Raw genomic sequence first — 13,296 nt, forward strand, 5'->3', positions numbered from 1 at the left:
GTATTATAAACTCTTTATCATGAAAAACACTCGATGTACTTTATGGCAGATCCTCATAAAATAAAACAAAATTGAAATCTAGCAGTAATCTGTGTGTACTGTACTGATTCTTAGGCATCAAATAATTCTACTTTCAATGTGCTTTGCTGTTTAATCCATTTAGACAGCTAAAGATTTAACTCAGCTGTATCAAGCTGAACACTTGATACAAGTAGCTGCACTGCAAAGTCTGAATCTTGAGAAAGTAAAAGTTAAAACCGCTGTCTTTTTGTCTTGCAATAAAAATTAACCTTTTAAGCATGTTTTTCGATAGCAAAATCATCTTACTTTAAGAAAACGTATCTTAATGACTAGAATATTTTTCTTGAAATAAGAATTCTTGGTAGACTCTTTTTCTTACCCTATTAGCAGAATTATTTTTACTATTTAAAGAAAAATATTCAAGTTTTAAAACTTTTTGACTTATTTTTAGGAGGCCTGTTGTTAAAGTGTGTAAAAAAATGCTTTGCATCTTATTTTGCAGCCTGTAAGGTTTTCATCAAACGATGTATGTCTTACTGGGATAACCGTGACAGTATCCTGCAGGCCAGCTAATTCAATGTTTCTTGTCTTCACATCAAGACCACGTCATCTGCCCTTAAAGGAGCCATTCAGCTTGGCATTGGCTATACAGTGGGAAACCTCACCTCCAAGCCAGACAGAGATGTGCTTATGCAAGACTTCTATGTGGTGGAGAGCGTCTTCCTGCCCAGGTCAGTGCAATTTCACTGCTAAGCATATTTAGAGGGACATGTGGCCTCTGGTTGTCCCTTCTAAAAATATTGGTGTCAATACTGCAAAGTGAGTTTATCATCATTTCTCTCCAAAGTAAGAATTTCCACTGTAAGTCTTGAAGCATGGAGGGAAATGTTAAACAGTTGGATCCTGCCACAGGCCATAAATTCAGATCACCCAGTATTCCTTCAAGTCTGATTTTGTTTGTCCCTAAAGTTTTTTTAAGGCTGACACTGTGCTCTGTTTTTATTAGTAACAAATATGGGTCACTGTTTTTAAGTACATTTTTTACATTATTTAATAGTCAAATATCACACTTGAGATGCTATTTTTGGACCCTTTTCCAAATTTTCTGGAATTATATTTAACTTTCATGTTTGTGACTAGTTTTCCATCACATATAATCCATTTCTTTATTCCTCTACTTCAAGAGGAGCCAACATTATTTAGGTTCAGGGTAATTTCCCGTCCTGCCATCAGTCCAAATGGAGGAACCGGAGAAAGATGATGGAGCTGAGCAGTCGACCTCCAATAAGTGCTTGATTGGCAAATTAAATCGCCATGTGGTTTTTGAAACATTTCTCACTGCTGTGAAATCAGTGAAATGTGAAGAAAAAAAATCATTTCACTCTGAGATGTGTGATAGCAGGGATCAGTTTTATTTTCTAAGTACTAAAAAACTTCTTTTGCATCCTTTCGGATAAGACTTTGTTTCTTCTAGCCAAAGTATGATTTTAGTTTTTAATTTACAGTTACTTAGGATTGTGTTTTTTAAAACACCTAAGCGTTTCACAAATATCTCAAACTGTCAGGTTATCCATCCATCTCCTTAGCCTGCTTAATCCCTTTTGGGTCATGTGGCTGTTGGAGCCTGTCCCAGCTGTTGGGGAAAGGTGGGGTACACCCTGGATGGGATGCAGGGCCACACACACTCACTCAAATTCCTCACCTTGAGACAAATTTGAATCACCGGTCAACCTATGAAACATGCAAACTCCACACAGAAAGGACCCAGCTGGGATTTGAACCAGGGCCTTCTCACTGTGAGGGTGAGAAGGAGAAGAGTGCTAACCACTACTCCACCATTTCGCCCTATGCTGTAGTTAATGATATTAATAATTTCCTTATCTTCTTACAGAAACATTACTTACAGACTTTTTCTTCAACTTTGCAGCCTTAGGAAGATGGTATCAATCCAACGAGGAAATATTTGTGTGGTTTACCTTTTCACTGCAGCTCTGAGATATGCAAACTCAGCATGGTTTATGCAAACCCAGTTCTTGGCACGCACACCGACCTTTCAATGTCCCAGTTCTCTGAGACGACCAAAGTTTGCTATTGTTCTTTGTAACAGCCCAACTGGGATGAGTGTTGGGACATGTCTCAGCTTGTGTGGCTCAGAAATCAAAAGAAATAATAGAAAAATAAGTTAAATAATGTTTGTTACATTTCCTTCTCAATGTCAATATTAAGATGAGTGTAAATGTGATTGATTCCAAGGTTGGCTTTTCACTGCTTCTTTACTTTGGCTTTTTATTTTTATTTTTAGCTGGTTTTGGTTAAAAAATAGACATCGCAGACATTAAATGAGTTATAATCCTGACATTTTTTCAGCTATTTAACAGTTATTCCCTTTTGGCCTTCTTGAAGCATTTCATTTTTGCTAAGTGCAAACATACAAACCCTGCTTTTTCAACTTATCATTTCATGATTCCTATTTTCTCTTATTTTTCAAACTTATCTTCTTCTTTTCCATTTCTTTTGACATTTTCAAGTTTTTTTCTGTAAGCAGCATCTGCCCTGTCAATGTGGTTCTGGATGAGCCGGACATGCCACAGATCATTTCGACTCCCACACACTTGGCTTTCTGTTCATTGGTCCATGCATCTATAACCGCCAGCACGCGTCTTTCAGCAGGCAGACGTGCACGCAGATGGCTCCTTGAGTGAATGAAACGTTTCCAAGGGCCGCTAAATGTTTTCCACGACAGAAAATTGTTGTTGCCCTCGCACGCTATACGAGACAGTCAGATTTTATTAAAGAGTGATTACAAGTATTCTGTTTCGCTGCAAGACATGCATGGTGTTTGTCTGCCTTTATCCCTTTATTCTTTTGCCCTCAGGAAAAAAACACATAAGCATCAACCAAGCAACCAGATTTACAGGTGGCCAAGAAACAAAATCTTAGTTAGCCTACTTTTACATTTGGCACCAAAAATACAGACTTTTATTTTGTAGGTTGATAAAAGACTTTAGCTGGCCTTATCGATGTGCCCTCGCCATGGTTTTTTTGTGTGTCCCTGACATACAAGCTGGGGTTCTCACAAAACAGGGTCAGCCATTGTTAAAACTTGTGTAAGAGCTTCTCACAATCTAAAAGAATAAAAGATATCTGTTATTGTTCTTCTTTACTGCTTTTCTGCTTTCCCTGAGCGAGTTAAGTTTCAGGTGTTAAATATTGTTCCGCTGCAGTAATCGGAGCCATTTTAAGTCTCCAGGAAAACAACTCTACACCACCTGTGTCATAAAAATGCAGTTGACTTTTCAGAGATCTGTTCATGCACGAATGTAGTCAAGTTTATCTGAGTTATTTTATATCTGAGTCTTTTGTCTCTTTGGATTTGTTATAAATTATTGATTCTAATGTTTTTTTTTTCTTTTTTATTAAATAATTCTGGTTTCCGTGGTGGTTTGTGATTCATCCCAGCGAGGGAAGCAACTTGACCCCGGCTCATCATTACCCAGACTTTCGCTTCAAGACATACGCCCCGCTGGCCTTCCGCTACTTCAGAGATCTGTTTGGTATCAAACCAGATGACTATCTGGTAAGGCCAAAATCTTTCTACTCTAGTTAAGGCTTTTTTTCTGTTGAGCTGGTTTGTGGGATCCTGTGGTTGGGACTCAGGATAAAGTTTGGGGTAACATCTAGTCAAAACCCCATCTGTCTGTTAAATCTGTGTCTTTTCGCCTATCTGAGTTTAAATCTAAATATGTTTTGCCTCTTTACATACATTCCTTTTTTTAAACGATTCGAAGGCTAAATAAACCAGCTAAAACTAGACAGCAACAGCGTAAAGTTTCCAGTATGACCTTTTTTTAAAAGCAATCAATAAAATTTAAATGTAAAGGATTTCTAGACATTTATGACATTTACAAACTTTGAGGTTTAATTCTGGCTCATTTATTACGTAAAGCGTTCAATTAAAGATATTTTAGAAGCATTTCTGTGAATGAGGTCAAGACTTTCACAGTTCAGCTTCTCTGGGTTGTTGTCATACCGCTGAACTCTGTGTCTTAGGGGTTTGTAAGTGAGCTGCATTGTCAGGAACCTTGCAGGAGTCTACATTCCATTTGCCTCATTGGTTTGAGTTGGAAATTACACCCAAACTGACCGCATTCCAGCTGAAATTCTGAAGTCGCATTTGCTCACTGACCAGACTGGCAAAATGTGCGAGACTGAGCTTTACCAGCAGAGCCTGAGGATCACTAGCAGATTTTTTTCTTCCCCTGAATTTACAGTTTCCCTTTGAGTTGAAATGTTGCACGTTGCAAACAATGTTTATTCCACCAGAGGCAGTTTCACAAATAAAAGGCAACTGGATCCTATGTCTTAAAAAAGAAAGCAGCAAACAGGTTTAGCATGTTTTCACACCACTGTCATCAGTGAAATGAACTACTTTCAAAATCTGCCGGTTCAGTCAGTTTCAAGGCTCAAACTAACCTTTAAAACTGTTTAGATGTTGAATGTTTTCAATAAAAATGAAGAAGTTTTTATCTATTGTTTAGTTAAGTTTTTCTCTTGCAAACGTATTCAAGTTTTAGTAAGGAGTTTTTTGAGCCTACCACAAAGCTACTGTGTTTGCACCAACATGCATTTTCACAAATGAAGCTCAGACTGTTCATTATTCCACTCGCGTGTCATTGTTGTCTCAATTAACTTTAAAAAAAAGAGGGTTTAGACGTGTTTGACCATTCATGTGTTCTTTGTTCTTGGTACAAAATTAGATTTTGTGTGATGTCGCTATGACTTTATCCTGTTATGACGCCAGTTTCCTATTTCCCATCTGCCTCCTAGCCTTTTGTAAGACCGGCATGCTGCATTCTGAAGTCATTTTGAACAATAAACAACAGAACAAACTAATGTAATTTACAGGCAGCAGTGAGAGAAAGGAATCAGGCACAAGAGAGTGTTTGCTATATGTACTGAGGGGCCTTAGGTGACAATTAATTCATTTAGAGGCCACTCAGAAAATCCCAAATAAAGGAGAGAATGGATGCACATAGAAATGCAGCAAGCTGCAGGTCTGTCTGTGCAGACGGCCTCTGGAGAGGGACAGCAGATGCCTTTGGTGCTTCTCCTCTGAACATGTTGCTCCCGTAACGCACCAATTAATGCCCAACACTCCTAAACAGTCTGCTGCTCTCACAGGCTGTCCATCACATCGCAATGCCTTGTTTGGCTGAAGGCTTTCTATCTGCTGTGTGCTGCTCTTGTTATGTAATTGCCCCAGTTGATGAGTTTGGGTTTCTTTGAATCTTAGCTGTCTGTTTGTGGCAAAGCAGTAAAGTTTTTCAAACTGATGTGAAGCAGATTATGATGACTGACAAAAAAAAACTTCTTATTAATGTTAGAGGACACTAGACGTTTGGTTAAAAGTACGATTATGGTTTGGGGGAAATCTTACCGTGTTCGTCCAGCGCCAGAAAATTGCTGTTCGTGATTCATAAATCCCAAATCATTAGGCCAGATTACACTGCCTGTTATCAGTCTGACGACTAGTTTTGTTCTTAGAAGAGTTAGTCGTATGATGGAAAGATTTTCCTTCTTCATAAAAGAGCCTGAAAACATCTTATTATTTCACATGTTCACATTTTCCCATGGAGGTGCATGAAGGCTCCTAGTAAAATCTGGTTGGGAAAAATTTTTTTGCTTTTGGGTTTAATGTAATATTCATAGAACAAGAAAGATCCATCAATGTTTTAGTATTTAATAAACAGAAGATACACTTTGTGCTGAAGTTGTTAGATATTTTTTCACATAAACCTTTACTGCTGTGTCTTTTACTTTATTGCTGTGTTTAAGCCGCCTTTGTTTTGTGGAATTTGGAAGACAGACTTTGCTGCTTGTCAAACATTAGACTGATTTGTTAGTACTTTTTCATCCACAGTACTCTCTTGTAAATGAGCCTTTGATTGAACTGGTCAACCCGGGCGCCAGCGGCTCTCTCTTCTACCTGACCAGCGACGATGAGTTCATCATTAAAACTGTCCAGCATAAAGAGGCCAAGTTTCTGCAGAGACTGCTGCCGGGATACTACATGGTAAAAAATGTCATCCTTTTCTCTCCATGCATGAGCAATGTTGCATTATCTGGTTTTAAATGTGCAAGAATTGATGCTGCAGATTTAAAATTGTGTAAGATCTTTTATATATATTTCTTATATATTTTATATGGTTTGAATTGTGATCAAAGTTTCTCTCACAGGGCTCAACACAAATCCCCAACCTTATCAGGAAATTGATTTCAGACCTTAGATAGAATCAAACATTGTTTTTAGAATATTTGTTTTAGTTGAAATACCAATATTCCATTTCCAAATGTTCTCTAAAAAATGGAGCAGCAAAAGAATCTTTCTAAACAAAAGCAAGGAGTTTTTAGCTCAAAAATGTTAACTTTGATACTCCAAATGATCTTCATATTTTTTAATGTGATGCTGAGTTTAGAGGAGGGGTGTTGAATCTAACCCTGTGCTGTCTCAAACCCACAGAATTTAAACCAGAATCCTCGCACGCTGCTGCCCAAATTTTACGGCTTGTACTGCATCCAGTCTGGTGGCATAAACATTCGGCTGGTCGTGATGAACAACGTGCTGCCACGCTCGGTTAAAATGCACTACAAATATGATCTGAAGGGGTCAACCTACAAGAGACGGGCGTCCAGGAAGGAGAGGGAGAAAGCCTGTCCCACCTACAAAGATCTGGACTTTCAGGACATGCACAACGGGCTTTATTTCGACGCAGAGACGTACAACAACCTAATGAAGACCCTACAGAGAGATTGTCGGGTAGGTGGTTTTTCTAGAGCACAATCTTTGAGGAGTGGACGGTGCTTTTTAAACATTACCCCTCACTCCTATTAGCACTTATGGAAGCTGGTAGACAGCTTTCTTATATTTTGATGTACCCGCTTAGTCTAGTTTTTCAGACTTTCAGAAAGTATTGAATGTTGTGGAACAAAGATTCCAGTGTGCTTGCCAGGGAAGAGGTGGGGGGGAGTATAATTTTTGGGTGAACCTCTAATTTTGCCCCAGGTTTGCACAGCTAAAAGACTGAATGGTATAAAGGGTTTGCATCATGAGATACTCAGACCTTGGTTTGAAGGTAATTTTCATAACTAAAGGCTCACATTTCATCTACTTTTATAAAAAAAATAATACAACCTGCATGCGTAGAAAAATAAAAGGTTTGTTTTAGCTCAAAAGGAAACAAAACAAGAGAAACAGTAGGATTTTGGCTAAAAACAGGACAAAGGACCCTAGAGATCTCGCAAACAGAACTTTCATACCGGATCAGTTCTGGCAGGGATTGACAACAGTTAAAATATATTCAACTGTAACTGAGAAATTGAACTACTGTTAGTGGAAGACGAAGAAGAGGAAAGCATGTTTGTAAGCAGAGAGTGAGAAGGAAAGGTAGGAGGACATTTCTTAGAGTAGGAGCTTTAAACGTAGAGACTGACAGGGAGAACTTGAGAGTTGGCCGACATGATGAAAAGAAGAACGATGGATATCCTGTGTTTAAGAGACCAGATGGAAAGGGAGCAGGGCTTATGGATTTGGAGCAGGTTCAAACTGATTCATCATGGTGTGGATGGAAAGAGGAGCAGAGCAGTAGTGATCCTGAAGGAGGAGTTCTCTTAGAATGTTCTGGAAGAGGAGGTCAGATAGGTGGATGATTCTGAAGCTGGAGGTGTGAGGTTGAGTCTTGTCAGAGATTCTGTCCCCCCAGGTAAGATATGAGCCAGAGAGGGATACATTCTGGAGGGAGATGGACGAGGAGATTCAGGATCTTTCTGGAGAGGAGACAGTGGTGATTGGGGCAGACTTTGATGCTACGTTCACGGAGCGTTCAAGAACGTGCTAAAAGCATGCATTTTAACGTGTGGTTCACACTGGACTGTTGCTACGCGATATTAGCGCCTGAAGCTAGAGTTGGAAGAAGCTTGGTGCAAATGTCAGAGTGGTGTAAATCTTGTGAATCCTGACCCAGACTTTTTCTTTCTCAATTTCGATACGTAAAAGTCTTGGTGTCATCTAATTCTGGCCGGGCAAAAAACGCTGTTATGAATTTTCTCTTCATGATCCATTTTTAAACACTTGGCACTTCCTAAAATGAAAAGGGACGCCCTTTGGTATGTCACTACCAAATCCGAGTGCCTGATTGGTCAAAGTTTGAACTGGTTTTACTTTGAATGTGAATTCAATGGATGCACTTTTTGTAGGTAGAGCACAAAAAGCTGTGTGTTGGTGCATGAACTTGAGAGGTTTGTAAGCGGAAGCCCGTACGCGCATTTGCATAAACTTTTTAGTGAAAGTTGCAGAGGGTGGGTCACGCGCGTCGTGTAAATGGAGGTGGTGAGGAAGTGATGGGTAAGATTGGTGTTTAGGACAGGAATGCAGAAGAACAGAAGGTGGTGGACTGGTGGAATCAGAAACGCAGATAAGGAGACTTGTTGGTGGGAAGAAAAGTATTGCTAAGAAAGATAGGGACACTGAGAAAACAGCAGACAGGAGTGAAGGGAGATGCAGCACAAGGTGGAGGTGCCAAAGGCCGAACAAAGGGTGGATGAGGACTCGTCCGACAGGTTGGACGGTCACAGAGGAGGGAGAGGTGGATTAGGATTTCTGACTGGGCTGTTTGACAAGATCTTGGAGAGTGAGAGGACGTTTGAGGAATGGAGAAGTCTTCTGGTTTCTGTTTTTAAGAACAAAGGAGACAGGTAGTATGTGGAAACTACAGAGGAATAAAGCTGATGAATCACACAATAAAGTTATGGGAAAGGGTAGTGAAAGCTAAGATGATGTCACAAGTGAGCTTTTGTGAGAAACAGAATGTTTTCATAGTAGCTTTTCTTGGTTTCAAGAGCACCACAGATGTTTGCTTTGATGATGCTTCTGGTGAAGAACAGAGGAGGTCAGATGAAGCTCCATTCTGTCTTTGTAGATCTAGAGAAAGTCTATTGCTGGATCCAGAGAAAGGAGCTGTGCTTTGTATGAGGAAGTCTGGAGTAGCAGAGAAGAACGTCGGAGTTGTTCAGTTCTTGGATGAGAGCTACAAGACAGTGGTGAGATGTGACAGAAGAGGTTGACATGAAAGCGGGACTGCACAAAGGATCCGCTTTGAGCTCCTTCCTGTTCTTTGTGGTGATGGGCAGACAGACAGATTAAGTAATTCAGGAAACTCTGTGGACCACAATGTTTTTGGATGACATTGTGATCTGTAGTAAGAGCAGAGAGTGTGTGGAGGAACATCTAAACAGGTGGAGGTTTGCTCTGGAAAGGACAGGCCTGAAGGTCAGCTGCAGTAAGACAGCTTCTGTGTGTAAATGAGAGGAACTCAAGTGGAACAGTGAGATTACAGGGAACGAAGGTGAAGGTGGAAGACTGTAAAGGCCTGTTCACACCGGGACGAATTTCGCCGGCGATTTTCGCCGACGTTTAACGCCTCGTGACTAAACAAAGGGCACCAATGAGAGTGTGCACACCGACGCGTAAAAACGCCACGCGTCAAAAAAAAAACGCCTCGGGTTCGTTTTTTTTTTTCGACGCGTCGCGTCGAAATCTACTCGACCAATGAGAATGGCGCTTTTGCTCACGTGTCTGGAGCTTCTGAAGTTACAGGAAAACACAACTTGGGGGCGCTCAAACACAAAACTGCCTTGCTGAGCACACATACCAGCGAAGAAGATAGACGCCAAGTAGCGTCTACACAGCCGCGAAGCAATAATGACGGACATTCTAAAACATCCCCGAACCAAGTACCAGTTGGAGCTACTGGTGCTTGAAATATTCATGTTTTCTTTGTTTGATTCTGACAAGCGTGTAAATACTTGCTTTCTTCTTCTGAGTGAAAAGCGACTTTAAGAAGCGTAAAGTTGCGCAGCGCCACCTTGTGTACAGGAGTATTTCTGTTTTACATTAAGCGCCATCTAATGTCAGGGAATGAAATTGCATGTTCACTCCACTCATCGTCAGCGAAAATCGCCTGGGTGTGAACACAAAAAACGTGGCGAAAAACGCTGGCGAATAACGCCTGGCGAATATTCGTCCCGGTGTGTACGGGCCTTAAGTATTAAGGTCAACAGGCCAGAACAACAGTTAAGGCCTGTTCACACCGGGACGATTTTCCCGACGTTTAACGCCTCGTGACTAAACAAAGGGCACCAACGAGAGTGTGCACACCGACGCGAAAAAACGCCACGCGTTAAAGCGTCAAAAAAAAAAAAAACGCCTCGGGTTCGTTTTATTTTTTCGACGCGTCGCGTCGAAATCTACTCGACCAATGAGAACGGCGCTTTTGCTCACGTGTCTGCAGCTTCTGAAGTTACAGTAAAACACAACTTGGGGGCGCTCAAACACAAAACTGCCTTGCTGAGCACACATACCAGTGAAGAAGATAGACGCCAAGTAGCGTCTACACAGCCGCGAAGCAATAATGACGGACATTCTAAAATATCCCCGAACCAAGCACCAGTTGGAGCTACTGGTGCTTGAAATATTCATGTTTTCTTTGTTTGATTCTGACAAGCGTGTAAATACTTACTCTCTTCTTCTGAGTGAAAAGCGACTTTAAGAAGCGTAAAGTTGCGCAGCGCCACCTTGTGTACAGGAGTATTTCTGTTTTACATTAAGCGCCATCTAATGTCAGGGAATGAAATTGCATGTTCACTCCACTCATCGTCAGCGAAAATCGCCTGGGTGTGAACACAAAAAACGTGGCGAAAAACGCTGGCGAATAACGCCTGGCGAATATTCGTCCCGGTGTGTACGCGTGAAAAAGAGGGGGAAAAGCCGTGTGCAAATGGGTTGGAAAGGGTGTGAGAAAGGATCCATGTGAGATGTTTGACGAGTGTTCGCAAGAATGAAAGGAAAGGTGTTGCAGACTGTTGGTTTAGAGACGGTGGATCTGAGAGTCAGGAGACAGAGCTGGACGTAGCAGAGATGAAGATGTTGAGTTTCTCTTTGGAAGGATGGATTGGATAAGGAATGAATACAGCAGAGGGACGGATCATGTAAAGGCCCGTTCACACCGGGACGAATTTCGTCGGAAACGCCTCGTGACTAAACAAAGGGCCCCAATGAGAGTGTGCACACCGACGCGAAAAAACGCCACGCGACAAAGCGTCAGAAAAAAAAACGCCTCGGGTTCGTTTTTTTTTTTCGACGCGTCGCGTCGAAATCTACTCGACCAATGAGAATGGCGCTTTTGCTCACGTGTCTGGAGCTTCTGAAGTTACAGTAAAACACAACTTGGGGACGCTCAAACACAAAACTGCCTTGCTGAGCACACATACCAGCGAAGAAGATAGACGCCAAGTAGCGTCTACACAGCCGCGAAGCAATAATGACGGACATTCTAAAACATCCCCGAACCAGGCACCAGTTGGAGCTACTGGTGCTTGAAATATTCATGTTTTCTTTGTTTGATTCTGACAAGCGTGTAAGTACTTGCTCTCTTCTTCTGAGTGAAAAGCGACTTTAAGAAGCGTAAAGTTGCGCAGCGCCACCTTGTGTACAGGAGTATTTCTGTTTTACATTAAGCGCCATCTAATGTCAGGGAAGGAAATTGCATGTTCACTCCACTCATCGTCAGCGAAAATCGCCTGGGTGTGAACACAAAAAACGTGGCGAAAAACGCTGGCGAATAACGCCTGGCGAATATTCGTCCCGGTGTGTACGGGCCTTTAGACGTTTTGGTAATAAATACAGGGAAGCAGATTGAGATGGTTTGGACACGTTCAGAGAAGAGACAGTGATTATGTTGGTAAAAAGATGCTGAGATTTGGAGACAGACCAAAGAAGAGGTTCATGAATATATAGTTAGAGAGTGGAGGTGGAACCTAACCCTGGAGGAACCCTAACCCTAGTACCCTAGAACACTTTTAATTCCCCGCCAAAATTGCAGTTATTAGTAATTGTAATGAGTAATTCCACATGATGAACTCACAAATATTCACATTTTATTTGTCTTTTTGGTTATTGCCCCCTTTCCCAGAGTTTTTCGTATCATCAAGTTCTGGTTTTAGGTTTGATTTCTTACTATTGTGTAGTAAGAAAGTATTAAAGAAATGACATCCTGCTGAATTTTGCTAATAGCTAATTAGAAAGAAAAAGGGAAATGCTTCTAATTTCAATGTAGAACCAGATCATGTTGTTTTTCAGAGGGAGGTGGGGTGTCTCCACTGAGCCGTGAATATTTAAAAAAGAACTTGGAGCAGTCATTTTTAGAAAATGACAATAAAGGAAACCTTAAGCTATGTAACATTACTTCATCACTCCTTGATGACTTCCAGTATTTTAGGGTGTTGTAGTTTCTATGTTAGTTGTGGAGTGACAGCAAAGCCATAAGCGGACGTTTTGCAAGAGCATTTGTTGAATTGTACTGTCAGCAGTCTGGTGTCACCGCTGGAACCTGATCAGGATGTTGCTGTAAACGGGAACGGGGCCGGAGACTGGGATGAAAGGCTTCCTGGCAGGGCTCCTGCAGGACTGAAGTAACCTGCCAGATAAGGCAACCGTGCATGAAAACCTCTCAGATGACAATTAAGTTACTTTCAGTCTAGTTACCCGGTACTTTGATTTTTAGTGTAAAAATTTTGGGGGGGAAAAAGGAAAATGTGGCATGAGTTTTTAACTGCATGTGAGCATAAATAATACAACTAAGCCTCTGAAGACTAAAGATAAAAGAGATTTTGGTAAAACATACTTTTGATTCATAATTTAAGGCAGTTGGTTTTTTCTAGCAAAAGATTTCTTGGAAGGTTTGGAATCTCAATCACACGCTTTTTCCTCTGTTGTTGCTGAATTCAACGGAGATTACCGTTTGTTTAGAGGAACTAGGTGTAATCTCCTCAGGTTGACTTTGCCACTGTTCCTCATTTTCTCTTTAATGCTTCCTTAAACAGGCTGCGGTCACGGTGACACCCTCCACCCTTGTCTTAATGATTAACCTAAGAACACACACATTTACAGGATTTCTTTTTCTTTAAAAAAACAAAAAACTTCTGAATGTGCACCTTTCGCTTTCTGGGCGTGAAAATAACACACATTTGGATGGATACAGTATGTTGGGGTCTTCAATGCAGCATCTGTTGGAGCCTCTGGTCTCTATAGTTTGTTTTTGTCTGAGCTTCCTGTGCGGGAGGCAAAATGCCCTCTAAGCAGAATCTCTGTATATTTTCATGAGTAAGCAGCTAACCCTGTCACCCCAGGAGGGGACCTAAAAACAGAGAAAGGATCAGTGG

The 13,296-nt window shown here is 41.1% G+C and overlaps 1 protein-coding gene across 3 annotated transcripts in view; it reads left to right on the forward strand.

Moving 5' to 3' along the window:
• Positions 1 to 13,296, forward strand: part of LOC101163663 (phosphatidylinositol 4-phosphate 5-kinase type-1 beta) — a 38,726-nt gene that overhangs the window by 14,134 nt on the left and 11,296 nt on the right. For all 3 annotated transcript variants that reach the window (XM_011479245.3, XM_020705985.2, XM_020705986.2), the window contains exons 4-7: positions 622 to 752; positions 3,481 to 3,598; positions 5,942 to 6,094; positions 6,542 to 6,838. In XM_011479245.3, coding sequence (XP_011477547.1) covers positions 622 to 752; positions 3,481 to 3,598; positions 5,942 to 6,094; positions 6,542 to 6,838 — 699 coding nt within the window. The remainder of the gene's footprint in view (positions 1 to 621; positions 753 to 3,480; positions 3,599 to 5,941; positions 6,095 to 6,541; positions 6,839 to 13,296) is intronic.

The sequence above is a fragment of the Oryzias latipes genome, chromosome 9 (assembly GCF_002234675.1).
Source record: "Oryzias latipes chromosome 9, ASM223467v1".
NCBI lineage: Eukaryota > Metazoa > Chordata > Actinopteri > Beloniformes > Adrianichthyidae > Oryzias > Oryzias latipes.